General features: G+C 31.8%; 1 protein-coding gene across 1 annotated transcript in view; it reads left to right on the top strand.

Annotated features, from left to right (window-relative positions):
- The window catches only part of LOC115874265 (trifunctional purine biosynthetic protein adenosine-3), a 32338-nt gene extending 13314 nt beyond the window's left edge, over positions 1-19024 (top strand). The window contains exons 7-16 of the mRNA XM_030889365.1: positions 813-1032; positions 1388-1610; positions 2196-2394; positions 2626-2682; positions 6107-6301; positions 8013-8244; positions 12006-12124; positions 12187-12452; positions 13493-13750; positions 18691-19024. Of these exons, the coding sequence (XP_030745225.1) occupies positions 813-1032; positions 1388-1610; positions 2196-2394; positions 2626-2682; positions 6107-6301; positions 8013-8244; positions 12006-12124; positions 12187-12452; positions 13493-13750; positions 18691-18873 (1952 nt within the window). The 3' untranslated portion in view covers positions 18874-19024. The remainder of the gene's footprint in view (positions 1-812; positions 1033-1387; positions 1611-2195; positions 2395-2625; positions 2683-6106; positions 6302-8012; positions 8245-12005; positions 12125-12186; positions 12453-13492; positions 13751-18690) is intronic.
- The last annotated feature ends 630 nt before the right edge of the window (positions 19025-19654 follow it).

The following is a 19654-nucleotide window of genomic DNA, read 5'->3' as shown; positions in this document are numbered from 1 at the left end:
ACAATAGTGGATTGTCATTATTTCTGCCTGGAAAATTGTGACATCCTTAGACAGGCTTACGTGGAAGAATCTCCCTTGTTTCGGCCCGATTATCCCAGCTCCTACGCCTTCTGACGTTTTTGAGCCGTCTGTATACCAGGTTGCCTCAGCTTGAATGGATACACCTTTACTCCAGTCTTCCCTTCCTAGTATGGTTATATTAAATTTGTTGTTGAAACTATACCTGGTAGCTGTTGCATCAATTGGTAATCCCAATACTTTGCCTGCTTTTAGCTCTTCGATTAGCTTCTGGTTAGCTGCACTATGCATCTGGCTTATGTGCTGCTGACCGTGAATTAACCTGTGCATCACCTTGTATGAAAATATGTAGTGGTGGTAAGTTCAACAAGACTTCCATCGCATTTGTAGGAGCGGTTTTTATGGCCCCGGTTACACACAGGCACGCAAGCCGGCATGTATTACTCATCTATTTTTTTTTTGTTTTATTAGCTTGAATAATAAATTATAATACACGTTAGACCTTCTGAAGATAGCAAAAGGGTTTACCTTTTTATTTTATTAGATTTTTTACAAATTGCACTTACTAACACTTTTCAAATTTTTCGTGTACTCGCTATTTAAGCTCGAGTATTTGCACAAGTCGGTTGTTTACAGGATTCTCCGATGGGGGCAGCACCGGCGGAGAATGCACCAAGCCTATAGTGCTTATAAGATTTATGTTTTATTTTGAATTCAAGAGAAAAAATATTTGAAATAGTAAATAAAATACTCAGTAAGTAGAATAATGAAATATGTGAAATTGAAAATTTTAGGAATTGATGCAGTTAATGTGAAACCTAATAACTATGTATTCCATTGTGGAACTGCCATGAAAGATGGTAACTTTGTGACAAATGGTGGAAGGGTATTGATTGCTGTTTCATTGGCACCTCAATTAATTGACGCTGCCATAAATGCTACCAAGGCTTGTGAAATTATTCGATTTGATGGCGAACAGCATAGGAAAGACATTGCTCATAAAGGAATAGGAAGGTAGCATATCATATTTTTTCTATAAATAAATAACTGCCAAAGACAGTACTATTCGTACCTTGTCCGTATTGAGATATTTAAACATTTTTTTATATCCTATTATTTATTTATAACTTCACTGCAAAATCAACAGGGGAGCCAGTACTTAGACAGTTCGAAATTTGCATGGGATTTCCTATGTTTCTAACAATGATGCACCACCCTGTATAGGGTGGCGTTTTTTAATGCTTGACGCGAAATGGGACAAAATGTAGCAAAACCCGTTTATCTATTTTTAATATATGTATTTTCGTCATTATCTTTCGTTAATCAAAACCCTGAATTTAGATAGACTTTATAAATAATATATTTTTAGAGCCATTCTAAAATCTGGGCAACTAACATATAAGCAAAGTGGTGTTGATATCTCTGCCGGAAATGAATTAGTTGATCACATCAAGCCCTCTGCAAAATTAACAGATAGATCTGGTGTTATGGGTGCTCTGGGTGGATTTGGCGGTTTATTCGACACAAAGACAGCTGGATACAGAGATCCCCTGCTTGTTTCTGGCACTGATGGTGTAGGAACAAAATTAAAGGTAAAGAAATTAATTTTTAAGGGTTTTATTTACACTATACATGATGTGCATTCTTTGATAGATGGCTATTATGAATTTTGATTAACGTCATATTTTTTTTGCTGTTAAACTTGCTGTTGCTCTTACCGTAACATTAAACTCAATAAATTTTATGCTTCTTTGCCATTTTAAACAAATATGATGTTATTTAAAATTCAATCAATAACATTCTATCAAAGAATGAAAACTAATATTTTATTAGCATAGAGAAGCGTTTGGATTACTAGGACATGTTTTGAGTTTAAGGCTTTTGAGTTTAAAATTTTCAAGATGTTTTTTTTTATTTTTCTCTAAAACGTTATGGAAATTTATAAAAGTATAACCGGGAGTAACCATTTTAGAACAAGCAAAATTTTTTTATGAATATTGTATTTTTCTCAAAAAGTTAATAATAAAAAAGGTTTTCCTCTTGTAAAGACAATCCGAAGAACTGTATATTGAAAATAAACCTCATAACATTAGCGATATTATATAATGTCGAAACTACGAAAAGTTATATGGGAAGAACTATATATGTAGTTATAAACTGAAATATAAAAATTGTAGATTGCTCAAGAAATGGAGTTGCATAGTACAATAGGAATTGACTTAGTAGCTATGTGTGTCAATGATATTCTAGCCCATGGTGCTGAACCGTTGTTTTTCTTAGATTATTTTGCTTGTGGAGCCCTAGATATTAAAACCGCGAAACAAGTGATTAGTGGAATTGCGGAAGGTTGTACACAAGCGAGATGTTCATTAATAGGTAATTAAATTTCAGCATTACTCTTCTTTGAATTACATTTTAAGTATAAAGTACCATGTATGTAACTGACAAATAGTTACTCTTATCAGAGTTTTCATCGATATTCAATGTCATATCTGTATTGTCAATATATGTAAACTTATTGCATAAGCTTTAGAATCATAACATATATTATTGTTTATATTAGAATGTTTTTCTGTTATATTCTACTGTTTTTTTTATCTTTAACAGGTGGAGAAACTGCAGAAATGCCAGATATGTATCAAAAAGGAGAATATGATCTTGCAGGTAAAGTAAACTATAGTCCAATTTTATTTTTTATAATAAATAAATAAATAAATGCCTTTATTGTCAAAAAAATTTTCAATTTGTGGACAAAGATAAACTAACAAACAAAGTAAAAAAAAACAAGGTACACAAACAAACAAACAAAAGATAATACAAAACATTATACAAATAATATTGTCAGTCTTATTGTTAAAATAAACATATATAAATGTTTACAATGTCAAAGAACAAAAAAAATTAAAATAATATTCAAAAATATTTAGCCAGTTTATAGCAAAATATCAATGACCTCTAAATAAATTAATTTCGATGTCATTAGTAAATATAGCAATAGCAAACATTAGACCAGTGTTTTCAAGATCAAATTCGATTTTCAATTCAAATATAATTCATTAACGGCGTAGAAAGCCTTGTCTAGTAAATAAGAGTTCAATGCTTTGCGAAATGAAAAAAATGATGTTATGGATTTGATTTCAAATGGCAGGTGATTGTGCATTTTTTTCGAGTTGTATAATATTGAACTTTTAACTAACTCTGAGCGTGGGGTAGGTAGATAAAGATCTTGCTCCGCGTTCCTGAGTGGATAAGTGTGAGATGGCCTTTCTTGAGAAGCTGATACATGTTTACGTATTAGGCAAACGGATTCAAATATAAATAAGGAAGGAAGAGTCAATATTTTTAATTCTCTAAAAAAGCCCCGGCAATGAGTTCTGCTGTTTAGTCCCAGTGAATATCGAACAGCTCTCTTCTGGAGCTTGAAAATGCGGTCAAATTGAGCCGCACAACACGTACCCCAGAATGGAAGGGCATACCTGAGGTGCGACTCAAAAAGTGCATAATAAACAGTTCTAGCCACTGACAAGTTAAGCTCCTTAGAAACAGACCTTAATGCAAAACAGGCAGAGCTCAATTTTTTCGACAAAGCTTCGATATGTATGTCCCATTTCAGAGAATTGTCCACAACAAGCCCTAAGAATTTTACGGATTTTACGACGTCAATGGTGGTGTTGTCAAGTACAAAAGGCTGCAACGAGTTTTTATACGACAAAGCCTTAGTTTTAGAAATGTTGAGACTCAGGAGGTTCGAATCGCACCAAGATTTAATGGTGATTAAGTCATTTGATATAATCCTATGAAGTGCCGCGATGTCCTTGTTGCTCCAAGTGAAGCTAGTGTCGTCCGCAAAAAGACATATTTTGCCACTGATGTTTATGTTAGCAATGTCGTTAATAAAAAGAAGAAACAAAATAGGGCCTAGTAATACAGGGCGTCCCAAAAATTTAAAGTTGAATTAACTAGTTATGCGATCACTCGAGTGAAAAATACTCGGTCACCCGAGTATTCATATCCTCGGTATGTCTCGAGGGTTTTTGTCGATCCTCGAGGATTACTCGGCACGCAACTAACATCGGGTCAGGCGTATCGTACTCGCTGCTGGCGAGGATACAAGGCGATTTACGATTTATGCTGAAATCTTGTATATAGAGGATAGAGGATAATCGTTTAATTTTCTCGCATAACAATATTAATCTGTTTTCAGAGTAGTAACCTGGCATTTTTGAAACTTTTTGAACTTATTTTTGTTTTGTTTAATTTAGATGTAGGGATATATTATACAGGGTTGTTCACCACATACGACACGGAGTATTGTAGCTAAACGATGAGATTTTTACAAATTGTAAGTTTGGGGTTCGTTGAAGGACTATTAGAGCTACAATTTAAAAATATTTTTACAAGATACAGAGTGTCCCAAATAAATAAAAAATATCAAAGTTGTATTTTTTTAAATGGAACACCCTGTATATTATTACATTTCTAGTTTCTACGATTAAAATAAAGGTAAATTTGATTAAGGTTTATTATACTTAAACCTTACCGTTTTTGAAATATTTTCAATTTTGTGAAATTGCAGTAAAAATTTTAAAGCTTCATTTCTCCAAGGGTATCAATGTTTTTAATACTAAATATTTAATGAAGTTTATTTATTGATCAGTTATTGTGTTGCAATAATAAAAATAATACTACCTTATACAGAGTGTCTAAAAATTTATTTTAAATAATTATTAGCTTCAAACGGCAATAACTTCTTTAATTTAAATGGAATGCCCTGTATATTTTAGGAGAATCAGATGCACAATTAAATTGTCTATCAAATTGTATTATACCATTTTTTACCTATCCCTTCAAGTTTTCGTAGAAAATGCATTTTCTTATAATTTAGACCTCATTTATCAATATATCCATGGAATATTGACATTTTAGATTGTTTGCAATGCACAAAATGTACAGACTAGTAATATTATCGTTTTTAGCAAAACGATAATATTACTAGCCCATTTGTATGCAAAAAGAAAACTATTTAAATCTTTATAAAAGAGTATACCATTAATTAAATATAACACCATTATTTCCGCCCATATACTAATTAATGACATACTTAATTGTGTTCGTTAATAAATTATTATAAATAAATGTGGATTTTTGAGTCAGAAATCAATATAATAATAAGTTATCAAATTAAAGTCTTTGTTGTTATAAATAAGCATTTATTAAAAAAATGAAATATCATTTTTAAGGTGTTACTTTTTATCACACTGTCTAATGCCCATACAAAATTCAGTTTTTAGACATTTGGAGCAATAGTATTATTTTTATCAACGCAAACAGTCAGTTAATGTAAATTTGAATACTGGAATCATATTAATTGGTCCCCTTTAACAAATATTTAAACAGTTTTTTGCAATTTAATGAAATTGAACGAATTATATCGACAATATTAGTATCTGTACTCTTTAAAAATTTGGTACATCTTTAAAATAATCTAAAATGTCAATAGTCCATGGGTATATTGATAAATAAGTTCTAAATTACAAGAAAAATGCATTTTCTACGGAAACTCAAAGAGATAGGTAAAATTTACCTTTATTTTAATCGTAGAAACTAAAATGTAATAATATACAGGGTGTTCCATTTAAAAAAATACAACTTTGATATTTTTTACTTATTTGGAACACTCTGTATCTTGTAAAATTATTTTTAAATTGTACCTCTAATAGTCCTTCATCGAACCCAAAACTTACAATTTGTAAAAATCTCATCGTTTAGCTACAATACTCCGTGTCGTATGTGGTGAACAACCCTGTATATTAATTATAATATTTCTTTAAATTATAAAGATTTTTCTCCATACGTTTTATTTAAAGATTTATAGTTTTCTAACTATTGATATAATAATATAATGTTTTTTTTCCTGTGTAATAATTCAGAATTGAAACATTTGAAAATTCATAATACGTCAGTTTTCGACATTCAAAATTCCATTTGACAAAACCACAGTTGTTTATTTGGGTTAAGGCTTTTGGAGATTTTGCTTTATTTGCATTTTTAATTTTCCTATTAATGTTAATAATATTCTGTATTTTAGGATTTGCAGTAGGTGCAGTAGAAAGATCACAACTAATGCCTCACATTGAGGATATTGAAGAGGGTGATGTTGTCATAGGTATTCCATCATCGGGAGTACATAGTAATGGCTTTAGCTTAGTTCGAAAAGTTATGAAGTTAGCTGGAGTAAGCTACAAGGACGTAGCTCCATTTAGTAGAGACGGAAGTACTTTTGGTAAGTTAACTTTATTCCATACAACTGCCAATGTTGTATAGGCTTGGTGCATTTCAGTTGATTTCAACAAATTCCGACCGCAGCGCTTTAACGGCAGAAATCATAAATTATCAGTATTTCACGCCACCGTCCCGGTTACAGTTCATGTTGCTAGCATTAAAATAATATTGAAATGGTGGCTTTGTCATAATATTTAACTATTTTAATTTTTTGCTAGTGCAGTTATTGAAACTATAAAACACGCAGGTACGAGGTTTGTGTGATGCTCGGTGTGATGTAACGCTGTTTCGGGTAGTAAAAAATAAGTGAAAAAGAATTCGTGTTGTGTTTTGACAATTTCAAATGTTAATAAAATTGCCAAAAAAATATTAACGCGTAAAGAGGAGCGTAATTAGGGCGTTGTTGGATGCAATAACGCCCTTGGGTTCAATAACGCCCTTGGGTTCAATAACTCAACTTTCCCGGATATTCAAGTTTTATAGCTTCATAGTTTCTCACACAGATTTGATCAAAAGCAAAAATGGATTCAAGCAGTTCGACGAAACAAGTGAGTAAACAAAGTGCTCGTTACACAATCAAAAAATTAAATAGACATATTATACTAAGAGAGGATAAAATATAATTTGCAATATTAATGGTATACTTTTTTTAATCGACTAGTGATTAAATGTTTTATGAACATCTTCTAAAATTATAATTATGTACCTTTAAAAAATTTCTTTATAGCCGAAATAGCCCCAATTATGACCCCACCAGCAAAACTGGTGATTAAAACTATGCTCGCTACCGTAGTTGAACTCATCTAAAAAGTTTTTTTAGCTGGAATAATAAATTATAATACAAGTTAGACCTTCTGAAGATATCAAAATATTTACTTTTTTATTTTTAGAATTTTCACAAATTATACTTCCTATAACTTTTAGAATAATTATATAATAAATTTCGCTATATAATATAATCGTAATAATACACGCTATTTAAACCCGTGCATTTGTATGTACTAGTTGTTTGCAATATTCTCCGATGGTGGCAGCACCGGCGGAGAATGCCCCAAGCCTATACTCTGTCACTACACAGCAAATTCGTATCAGTTTAATACCACACGATCGAAAAAAAAACGGCGTGGGGTGAATGACTATGATAATTTTGGCAAGGTCAAGCCCTAGATATCATTTAGTTGGCAGGTACTCGTCTTTATGTTTTAATGGCGCTTACTGCCAGTTGGCCTTAAGAAGGTTGTAGTTTATTTTTATATCGAGTAAAAATGTTTTTAAAATGGCGTAGTTTAAAATTCGATAACAAATAATTTTTTTTCTTTTTATTCTTTTTCTCGAATAATATTTTTCGTTCTAATCTTTCTATAATTAGTGTTGATTTTTGACAAGTTTTGTCTCATTTTTTTAGTAAATAACGTCTTGAGATTGACCTAAGGTCTGTTCCCAGAAGAATCTCTGACTAGTCAGCGCGTTTCTTATTGGTTGAAATGCGTAGAAACCTGACTAACAATCAGGTTTCTACGCATTTTAACCAATGAGAGACGTGCTGACTAGTCAGGGATTCTTCCGGGAACAGACCTCTAGCCCTCTTTGACGCCGTTTTTATTTCGATCATACCGATCATACGATATTTATAATATTTGAAATTAAAAATAGCTTCCTTAAACAGAATATGTATTAATCTTATTAAAAAAATATATTTCTTTTTTCTTCAGGTGAGGAATTTTTAACGCCAACTAAAATATATGTAAAATCAGTTTTGCCTGCTATCAAAACCGGCAATGTTAAGGCTTTTGCTCATATTACTGGAGGAGGTTTAGTTGAAAATATTCCTAGAGTTTTACCTAAAAATTTGGCCGTTGAAATCGACGCCACAAAATGGATTATACCGAAAGTATTTCCTTGGTTAGCCGCTGTAGGAGGTATAAATGAATCCGAAATGTTAAGGTAAATTTAGAGGTGTATCAGTAAGAGTTCTAAATGCGCGTTCATATTGGCACCGTTCGAGCGGTGAGCTTTGCGCGATATCGCTCCAGCGACGCCGCAAAGGTACGAGCGTTGCTGCGCGTTGCGACGCGCAGCTCCCACTTTCGACTTGCTTGAATTGAGTGGCGTCGCTGCTACTGTTCGGACTTTTGATTACTGTTTTAATGGTTGTAGTCTGGAAATGGAACGTGTCAAGTCTCTTGTATTGTACAGGGTTGGCCAAATTGGGCGCTTTTAAAGGGAAACACCCTTTTCTATAGGAGATAGACGAAAACTAATATCGGTGTCTGGAGCTCAATGTTTGTCAAAAACATGATGGTGAAAGTGCACATCGATATCTGCTACCGTTTCGGAGTTACGGGGTGTTTTGTATTTTTAACAATTCGCTGTAACTTTTTTACTATGGAAAGTTTTGTATTTTTATGAAAACATTTCCAAAGCACATTTTTACGTAGAATTTAATGGTTTAAGTATAATTTTCGTAAAATTAACAATTTAAGAATTATCAACAGAAAATTTGACTTTTTATATGGGACACCCTATATATTTTTAATTTATTGAAAATAATTTAAAATTAACCTTCCCAAAAATATAGCATACTTGATATTTTGCTCGATTCCTCTTCGAGATATAGAGTTTATAAAAAAATTCGCCTACTTTGAGTAGGCTTAGAACGGCACCGGCTGTAATGCAAAAAAAATCTAGCTGTGAGCAACAATTGAAACGAAAATATTTACCATGAGATGTGCGGAATTTTATAACAATTTAAACTCTATTTAACAACATCAACACCTTTAAACTATATCTAATAACAATAAAAATAAATAGCAAACCAAGACTAGAGATTTGGCTACAAGTGTTCGACATGTCGACCGTTTTCTGTTATGGATAGACAGGACCGTTTTTGAACATTTCTCGCGGAAGTCATTAACTCAGTGGGGGTGAAAAATACCCTCGTATAACCGATAAGTACTTCTAATAAGACAAAAGTCTAGATTATACGGGCAATTTAAAAATAAGAACCTTTATTCTTCCACAAAGATAAAAATTCATAGGCGCTAAGTCTATCGACCTCCACGGCTACGATGACCAAGGGCTGGGCTCTTGGTTAGCTATTCAATTATTCTCGAAATTGGCTGCAAAAATTTGCTCATAACTTCAGCGTTCAGAGGCGGTGCGTCGTCTTGCTGGAAAAATCTGTTTTCGAGTTCCATTAATCATATCATCAATAAGGGGTCCAAAGCCTACTAGTTAAAAGTGGCGAACTTTTAAAAATTTTGTATTTCGAAGGGGATTATTAAAAAATATGAAGTGTGCTACATTTTTGGAAAGGTATTTTAAATTCTTTTCAGTTAATTAAAAATATAGAAGGTGTCCCAAATAGAAAATCAATTTTTCTGTTGATAACTCTTAAATTATTAATTTAAAAAAATATACTTAAACCATTAAATTCTGCGTAAAAAAGTGCTTTGGAAATGTTTTCATAGAAATACAAAATTTTCCATAGTAAAAAAGTTACAACGATTTGTTAAAAATGCACATTTTTGAAAAACACCCCGTAACTCCGATACGGTAACAGATGTTTTTGATGAAAATAAAAAAAAAATACTTTATTGAATAAAACCTAGGAATACAGAAAAAATATTCATACAGGCTCATCCTTTCATTACATCTATATCACAGATCAATCAAATATAATTATAGATAATTTTTTTTTTTAAGATAAAGTTACACAACATGATAAAAGATACTTGTATTATTTTACTTAACCTTAGAATACATACACAATAAAACTTACAAGTACGCAATTTACAAGTGTACAAGTTTAGAACATAAATTCTATATACAAATAAAAAAAAACTAATCAGTCTACGAATCCTGTCAGAGCAAGTCTACTTTTATTTTCCTACCCCTTGTCCTTGAAAAATATATTTTTTGAGTTGTACTTTGAATGTTAGCATATTTAAATTCAACGTTAAAGAATCTGGGAGTTCGTTGTACAACTTAGCTTCATTATATGAGATGGAGGGTTGCCCCTTGCAGGTGAGAATTTTAGGCAGATTTACATCATTATGCCTCCTAGTGTTGTGATCATGCACCTGGGCCCTCCTATCAAATTTGAGGACAGAGTGTTTGGCATTTAAAATAATTCCATGTATACATTGACACACCTGAAACTTGTAGATACTATCAACCGACATTATATTGTGATTTGAGTACAGATCCATTGTGTGATACCTAACTGGTAGTTTGTATATATTTTTTATGGCTCTGTTCTGCAATGTTTTTATTGGTTTTAGTAAAGTTTCATTTGCCGTTGACCATATCATATTTAAAATTGAGCTCCAGACACCGATATTAGTTTTCGTCTATCTCCTATAGAAAAGAGTGTTTCCATTTAAAAGCGTCGAATGTGCTGGAAAAATTTTGCTGGAAAAAATGTTGCTGGAAAAATATGTTTTTCAGAAAAATATGTTCCTTTAAGTCCTTTTCAGTTAATTAAAAATATACAGTGTTTCAAATAAAAAAGCAGTTTTTCTGTTGGTAAACCTTAAATTATTAATTTTAAAAAAATTATACTTAAAGCATTAAATTCTACGTAAAAAAGTGCTTTGGAAATGTTTTCACAAAAATACAAAATTTTCCATAGCAAAAAAGTTACAGCGATTTGTTAAAAATGCACATTTTTGAAAAACACCCCGTAACTCATAAATGGGAACAGATATCAATATGCAGTTTTCACCATCATGTTTTTGATAAAAATTGAGTTTCAGACACCAATATTAGTTTTCGTCCTATCTCCTATAGAAAAGGGTGTTTCCCTTTAAAAGCGTCGAATTTAACCCACCCTGTACAATACTTGCCACGAAAGATGTCATCTTCTATGACAAATAATGAAGTCGTCTCAAGTTCAAGCTATATACGGAGTTGTCAGAATGAAAATGGATCAAGTCCTATTTCCTACTATTTTAAGATAATCATCTTTATACGTTTATAAAATATTATTTTTTCCAGTACAGAAATGAATCAAGTCATACTTCACGCATTAAGCCATTTCTCTTTGGTTTCTGAATATTCTGTTGATTTGAAGTGAAGTGGATCAAGTCTAAATAAAATTTAACAACTATCAGTAGTATACTAAATAATAAGAAGTTTTATTTGTTGTTTCTTGGGTGTTGTGGCTATGATCAATGAAAACAAAAATCTTTCGTTATATGACGTTTCGCATTTAATATAATGCTTCTTCAGGAATGTCTTTTTGTCTTTCTTATATATTGGAAGTAGTAATGCTTCTTTTCGTTTCTGTCCCGAGAATGGCTAAATAATAAATAACATAAAATAAGCTCAGTAAAGACTGACAAATCCACAAAATTTCAAATCAAGTTTAAATGTGTCAAATGAATCGTCAAACAAAACTGTCAAGGATCCCCACCCTAGGGCCCTTTGTCCGTCTACCTTGCATGAATACATGGATAACATTATACTCCTTCCTTACTATATGCTGTAAAAATTTACAAGATATGTTCCAAGTCAGGGTTGTAAAGGCTACCAATGGCTGTAACTTCCTCAGGAAGCATTTTAAGGCATGATTTCATAGGAACTCTTTCTTTTATTTTTATCTGTATAAAATATTCGGAAATGTAAATTGTCTTGAGTTTATTGTTTGAAACGTTATTTGTACAAGAACATGGCCAGAATTATGACAGTTTATTGCTTTTTAGGACATTTAATTGTGGTATAGGTGGTATTTTAATAACTAACCCTCAACATAGTTTTGCAATATCTACTCACTTTAATAATGAGGCTTCTATAATTGGACATGTAACTAAGAGACAACAAGGTTCGTTAAATAATTTCCTCCTGTATGTGAAATATTAACAACTATTAATTTATCACTTTTAGAGGGAGAACAAGTAATTGTAAGAAATTTCTCCGAAAAATTAGAACCATCGATGCGACGTTTCATACCTCAATTAGTATCAAATCTGAGTCGAACAAAAAAGAGAGTTGGAGTTCTGATTTCGGGGAGCGGCACAAATTTACAAGCCCTTATAGATGCCGTTAGAGACCCTACTCAACATGTAGGTGCAGAAATTGTTTTGGTGGTATCAAATGTTGCCAACGTTGAAGGTTTACGAAGAGCAGAAAGAGCTGGTATAGCTACAAAGGTGAGTCTTTGCATGTCTTGTTTTCGGATCAGATGTTAATTTGGTGTAACATACAATGATTATTTTAACTAAATTGATATCGGGCTATACAGGGTAAATTAAAATTTGGTAGCTGTTATTGAAATATAAAATGTGTTCTTTATTTCTAGAAAATGTTAAACACGTCCAAAACCTTAAATTTTGGTCATATGCTTCTCTAATGAAACTCGCCTTTATTTTTCTCCTAGAATCCGAAAATCAATTAATATGCCGAGTGTTTCTCAAAAGCGGCTCACACCTATAAATTTTTTTATTTTTTTTTTTCAGATAAAAATTAGGATTGATTGACGTATTCAATTGTTTTCGTTCACACTTCTTGTTTCATCGGAAATTACTACAATTTTTGATTTTTAAATGGCACCGTCGGTATTTTTTTGCTTTATTCAATAGAAAATTACACTCTGAATAGAATGACATATTATATGTCAACTTTTGACATTTTCGCTTAAAAGAAAATCGCATTTTAGATTTCAGTCTGGAGTGCCAGGGCTGTATATGTATTTTTTACGAATATTTTGGTACCACACTTGGTATTGCGAGTCAAATTGTCGCTATGAACCACAAAAAAAACAAAAACAATTGAATATGTCAATCAATCCTGATTTAAGCCAAATACTTCTTCTTTCAGTGCCTTGGCTCTCCACAGAGCTTTGGCGACCTCTTGCATGTACTTGTGATGTGTGTCATCATCAAATACTAATGCACCAAATCTCGTTTTTTATCTGAAAAAATAAAAAAGTTAAGAGTTGATCAACATTTCAGAAACACCCGGTTTAGAGTTAGAGTACTCCATAACCGGTATAGAGCACCTCTAAAACTATATTTTTAAAAAATGCTCCAAATTAACCTACATATACTCACAAAATTTAACTTCAATATAAACTGTCGTTCTCCTTGGAGCCTCCGCGTCTTATGTGAGGCGCCTCCCCGTATATCAGCACTAATATTTCTAGTAATATAAATATAAATTGTAATATTTTAATGGCTATGATTGTTATCAGGTAATAAACCACAAGAACTTTGGTAGCAGAGTGGAATTTGACATGGCTGTCAATCAAGAACTGATCTCCGCAGGAGTAGAAATTGTATGTTTGGCAGGTTTCATGAGAATATTGAGCGTAGATTTCGTCGAAAAATGGAGAGGGCGATTGATAAACATCCATCCCGCTTTATTGCCTCTTTTTAAAGGCACGCATGCGCAAAGACAAGCTCTGGAGGCAGGAGTACGGGTCAGCGGATGTACTGTACATTTTGTTGAGGTATATCAAAATCATTTTTATGTACCAGATGATATGAAAAAAAAACGGCGTCAAATACGGCTGGGGAATAACAATAGATGATAATTTTGGCGAGGTCAGTCGCTAGACATCGTTTACTGAAAATTGACATAGAACTTGTAAAAAATAATTTTAAATTTGGAAAGACTCGAAAAGGATAGAATGTGTCCAGACCCACAAATCTATTTTCATAAAAATACTTTTTCTCGTATTTTAAACTATACCAATTACTCAATATTGGAATCGCAAAACATTTTCCGATGCACGTCATCAATCATATCGACATTGACTCTTAAGTCTATAAACCTGACTAAATTAAATTTTGGCAAAAATGTTTAAATTTGTTGTGTAATTTAAGATACCGAGCAGCTCTTCATTTGACTATAGAGCAAATTATTGTAACATATATTTTATTTAGATTAAACCTGCAAAAATTAGTTTAAAGCGATTTTTATTATTGTCATGTTGGTCACATTGCGTCGCGATGAGCATCGTTGTCGTTTATTATATGACAGTTATCCTAATGTCAGTCGTTATTTTGTATAATATCGTGCTGTTGTTGAATCTTTGAGAGTAATTCTCGTTTTTTGCCGATTTTCATAGTATTTTATTTAAATTGTACTTTTAAGCACAAAGAGTTCCTTTAAAAATTAAATTTTTGAGTTTTTGTATTGCATTTCTTGAAATTGTGTGTTGTAAATATTTCGAAGCATTGAAACAGACGAAGCAAAGAGCTTGTAGCTTTCCTGATAAACTATTTTGAACGAAAACGTAACAATAAAGGTCGTTTATTACCCTTGACTGCAGTCAGAGAAGTAAGTTTGATTGATAAGCACATTACACCACTTTCAAAGTTATTTCTACGTTAGTTTTTATATTAAATTATGTTAGTCTGTAAAATATTAATCCAGACTAACAATCAGGTTTCCACGCATTTTAACCAATGAGAAACGTGCTGACTAGTCAGGGATTCTTCTGAGAACAGACCTAATACCACCCTCTTACTTTTTATTTCCACTTATGGCGTTGTAAGATGAACATCAGTAAATAAATAAATAATCCATAATAAGGCTTAGAATAATCTTCATAATGGACTAGTTTTTGCCAATATGTAATAAGAAAAATAAACTATAAAATAAATAAATCAATTAATTACTAAACCTATTAGTTATTAAATTAAAAATAAACCGTAAAAATCTTTAAAAAATTATAATAAATATATCGTTTTTCAATTTTAAATTAAGCTTCATCTCATAAATCCATCACAATCTAGCAGCGCTGTCGCCATCGCTTGTCACTCAAAGTTGATCACGTGCATCGGAAATTGTTTTGCGATTACCATATAAACATAAATTACAATTTCCTTAAGGCCAACTGATAGTAAGTGCCGTTAAAAATTAAAGAGGAGTACGGGCCAGTAAATAACGTCTAGGGCTTGACCTCGCCAAAATCATCGATTGTCATTCCCCAACCGTCTTTGACGTAGTTTTTTTCGATCGTATATTATTATATTTTATGGCAAGTGAATATATGATTTGGACAGACATCAAAAAAAGACAGAAAAATAATATATCTTTGAATTAAAATAACAGACAACTATGGCATATATTATTTCGCCAATTTAAGGCGGATTTTCATACGCCCGATATCAGATGATACTATATTAATTTTATTAGTTGAATTTAATAACTTTGATTGGTTAGAAAATTCCGTAGTTGTTAAATTTATTGCATTCTCATGCTTCCGTTTATCAGATAACACGAATCTCGCTTGCGATTGGTCAAAATATTGGACAATGACAATTCATAATACAATAATTCCAATTGAAGATTGGTCTAGGGGAAAAACATGATAAGCGCCAATTTATTAATTTTAGGGTTTTACAATATTATAAGTAGGTCTAACAAAATGTATAAACTCTGCAGGGCAATAAGCTGTTAAATCTTATGATATATGCCTAGCAAAAATATACATACAGGGAGAGAACCTGATAACCACTAGCCGTCCAGTGCTCTCCTATAACATTAGTAAAATGGCGCTTATTATGTTTACCCCTGGACCCTTCAATTGTCATTTTTTGTTTTCATTTCCTGAACGGGTTCCGTAAGTTTGACTCATTCGGACATTATTTTTTTTTCCACTTCTAAAATGTAAAATTATATATAAACTAGAAAGCCTATAACCACTTCCTGATAGCGATAAATGCCCCAAATTTTTCAACAAATAAGTAAGGCATCGATAAAAGAAACAAGTTTAGATTAGAAAGTGCCCATAAGGACAATGTAAATACTATTTGACGCTATTCTTACAATGCAACGGTCGCTCTCCAAAGCTTTTGTTAATTTCGGAGCGGTTCGGCTTTTTCCGGAATTATGTCGTCAAATATGATTTATTCATATTTATTACTTTCTTTAAATTTCTTAAATAAAATACAATGTGTTGCATATAAGAAACTTTATTTTATACAGGGTGGCGCACTTCATTCGCCTCGGTTGATTATACGAAAACGGAAAGATCTAGAAATATTTTATGGGTATATGTGGGGAGGCAATGTGCACAATTTAAAATATTTTGAATTATACAGGGTGTTTCAAAACTAAGATCCATACCAAAGTTATATTTTTTCTTACGGAACACCCAGTATTTTATTTAGTTTTTGGATTCTTGAACCCCAAAAAAGGCATTTATTATAAGGGTTAAATATGTTTAAAATCTTTGGTTTTTGAGATATTTAAAGATATTTAAATATGCATGCAACAATAGAATAGATTATTAACACCCTGTACATTACATTTCCGAATTAATTTCTTGTGCTATGTTTAAAGGTAGAGAAATAAACTTTACTGAAAAATGTTATTGCTTCCTTAAATTTATACAGGGGTAATTTTAAGGATTTATTTTACAAAAAAACTTCGTTATTTCAAATACAATACCCTGTATTTTTTTAAATAAATCGAAGTAGATTCCAATGCTCTTTCAAACTATATTAGGGTTTCCTATACCTATCTAGCTCAGATTTTGAATAAAAAGCGATTTTTAAATAAAATTGCAATCAAGGTGGCTGGTGTCGCCATGGCAATTTTCTAGTGACAGTAACTATTTTAAAGTCAACATTAGTTTATGGACATTATGATTTATAATTTATAACAGTTTACTTAAATTTACCTGCAATAGTTTAATATAAGTATTTTATCAAGAAAAATAAAGCAGTATCTTCTGGCGGAACGAATGAATAAGTTACTAGTGATTTTATTTTGTGAGGAAAATTGCTTCTTGGTCTCAAGGGCTTATGCTCAAAGATATCCAAATAGGAGTCTTCCTGATAAGCGTTCTCTTGAAAAACTACTTGTCCTATATCGCAGAGCTGGTAGTGTGGTTTATAAAAAACTTATTAGACAGAAACCTGCCATTGGAAGTCAAGAAAATGAATTGCCGTAATTGGCTCTTTTATAGAAAATCCGTATATCTACAAGTCATTGTAAAATAAATCAAAGACTACTTCTTCGTTTTTCTTGGTAGAATAATAAATACATATTTCATAAATATTATTTATTAAACTTTTGTAAGTAAATTAAATAAAAGTAAACTGGCTAAAATTTAAATAATTTTAAATTAAGTCCATAAACTATTGTCGACTTTAAAAATAGTTACTAACTGTCACTAGAAAATTGCGATGGCGACACCAGCCACCTTGATTGCAATTTTATTTAAAAATCGCTTTTTATTCAAAATCTGAGCTAGATAGGTATAGGAAACCCTAATATAGTTTGAAAGATCATTGGAATCTGCTTCGATTTATTTTAAAAAATACAGGGTGTTGTATTTGAAATAACGAAGTTTTTATGTAAAATAAATCCTAAAAATAGATCAGCAATTTTTAATACCCCTGTATAAATTTAAGGAAGCAATAACATTTTGCAGTAAAGTTTATTTCTCTACCTTTAAACTTAGCACAAGAATTAATTCTGAAATGTAATGTAGAGGGTGTTAATAATCTATTCTATTGTAGCATGCAAATTTAAATATCTTTAAATATCTCAAAAGCCAAAGATTTTAACCATATTTAACCCTTATAATAAATGCCTTTTTTGGGCTCTAGAATCCAAAAATGAAATAAAATACTGGGTGTTCCATAAGAAAAAATATAACTTTGGTATGGATCTTAGTTCTGAAACACCCTGTATATTTCAAAATAATTTTAAAATGTGCACATTGCCTCCCCACATATACCCATAAAATATTTTGTTTCTACATCTTTCCGTTTTCGTATAATCAACCGAGGGGAATGAGGTCGCCACCCTGTATAAGGACATGTCTGAAATACCTATGAAACATTGGAAACCGACGATATGCCACGATCCACGATGGTTTTTGCACATCACAGTTCACACAACTTTTTAAGTTAAAAACTTTTTCGCAATTATCACGGGTTTGAGTAAGTAAAATTTAAGTAAAACTCACAACCTAGCAATAATTACTTTGAAAATGGACGCTTTAAACACTTCGGCATTTTTTCAATGAGGGCAGTTTAAATTATGAGAGATTTTATAATTTTTGAAGATTCTGACTTGAAAATTATTTCTTTTCTTGTTTGTGCTTGTTCTTAGCAACCGCTATAGCTGCGCCCTACAATGGCGACAAGCCGAGCATTCCAATCTAAACTTGTTTCCTTTATCTATGTAAGTAAGGTTAGGTTACAGTTGTCAAAATGTCCGTTATCGTACGAAAAGTGAAATTTATTTTAACATTCTCCGTTGGGGTTAGACATGTTCGGATGAAAAGTAGTGCGAAAACGCTATGACCAATGTCGCGCTGTCGGATGATTGTATCATCAGATGACAGATACATGAAAATCCACCTTTAGACTACATTTAGGTCTATTTTATGATTTTCTTGTTAGTTTTTAAATTAATAAATTTTAGCCTGATATTGATGCGGGTGCGATAATCGTACAAGAAACAGTGCCTATAGAGATATACGACACAGAAGAAACTCTGATTGAACGTATAAAGACAGCCGAACATAAAGCTTATCCCGCAGCATTAAAGCTCTTAGCAACTGGTAAAGTGAGACTAGGCAGCGACAAGAAGATTTTCTGGTGTTAAGAAGTACATGCGATAAACCTAAAGTTTAAGACTACACACATACTTTTTAATAATAGTTAAACAGCCCTCAAACTGTTTTGAATATATATTTTATTTTTTTATATTATTTTTGTTATTTTGTGATTTACATCAATATAGATCTGATATTTGATTGTTTCTTTATTTCCCAACACTACTAAAATAATTATTACTATGGAATATCCTGAGTTGAACAAACCAAACTTCAAAATCATCTTTATAAAGTCTCATTTAGTAGATAGGCTCTACTAAAAGCGGAATAATACCTAATCCATTTTTTTAAGATGTAACGTATGATCGAAAAAAAACGTCGTCCAGTTGGCTTAGAAATGACAATTGATGAGATTCACTATATGTATACCGGGTGCGTCTCAAAAGTGGCTCACCCCTATAACTTTTTTATTTTTTCAGTTAAAAAAACAAGATTTGGTATATTCGTATATGACATAAATTAGGATTGATTGACGTATTCAATTGTTTTCCGTCATGCCCTGCTTCACCGGAAATGACTACAACTTTTGATTTTTAAATGGCACCCTCGGTATTTTTTTACTTTATTCGATAGAAATTAACACTCTGAATAGAATGACATATCATATGTCAACATATGGTTTATTTGAAATTATAACTTGCGGTTTCGTAACGAAAATTTGACTCGAAATACCAAGTGTGTGGTACCAAATTATTCGTAAAAAAATGCTTTTTCCAAATATGCTAATGAGCCACCCTCGTCCCATTTGAAAAAATTGAGATATGATTTAAA

Source organism: Sitophilus oryzae, unplaced genomic scaffold (assembly GCF_002938485.1).
Source record: "Sitophilus oryzae breed Bouriz unplaced genomic scaffold, Soryzae_2.0 scaffold_125_pilon_pilon, whole genome shotgun sequence".
Classification (NCBI taxonomy): domain Eukaryota; kingdom Metazoa; phylum Arthropoda; class Insecta; order Coleoptera; family Curculionidae; genus Sitophilus; species Sitophilus oryzae.
This window is presented reverse-complemented; position numbering and strand designations above follow the sequence as displayed.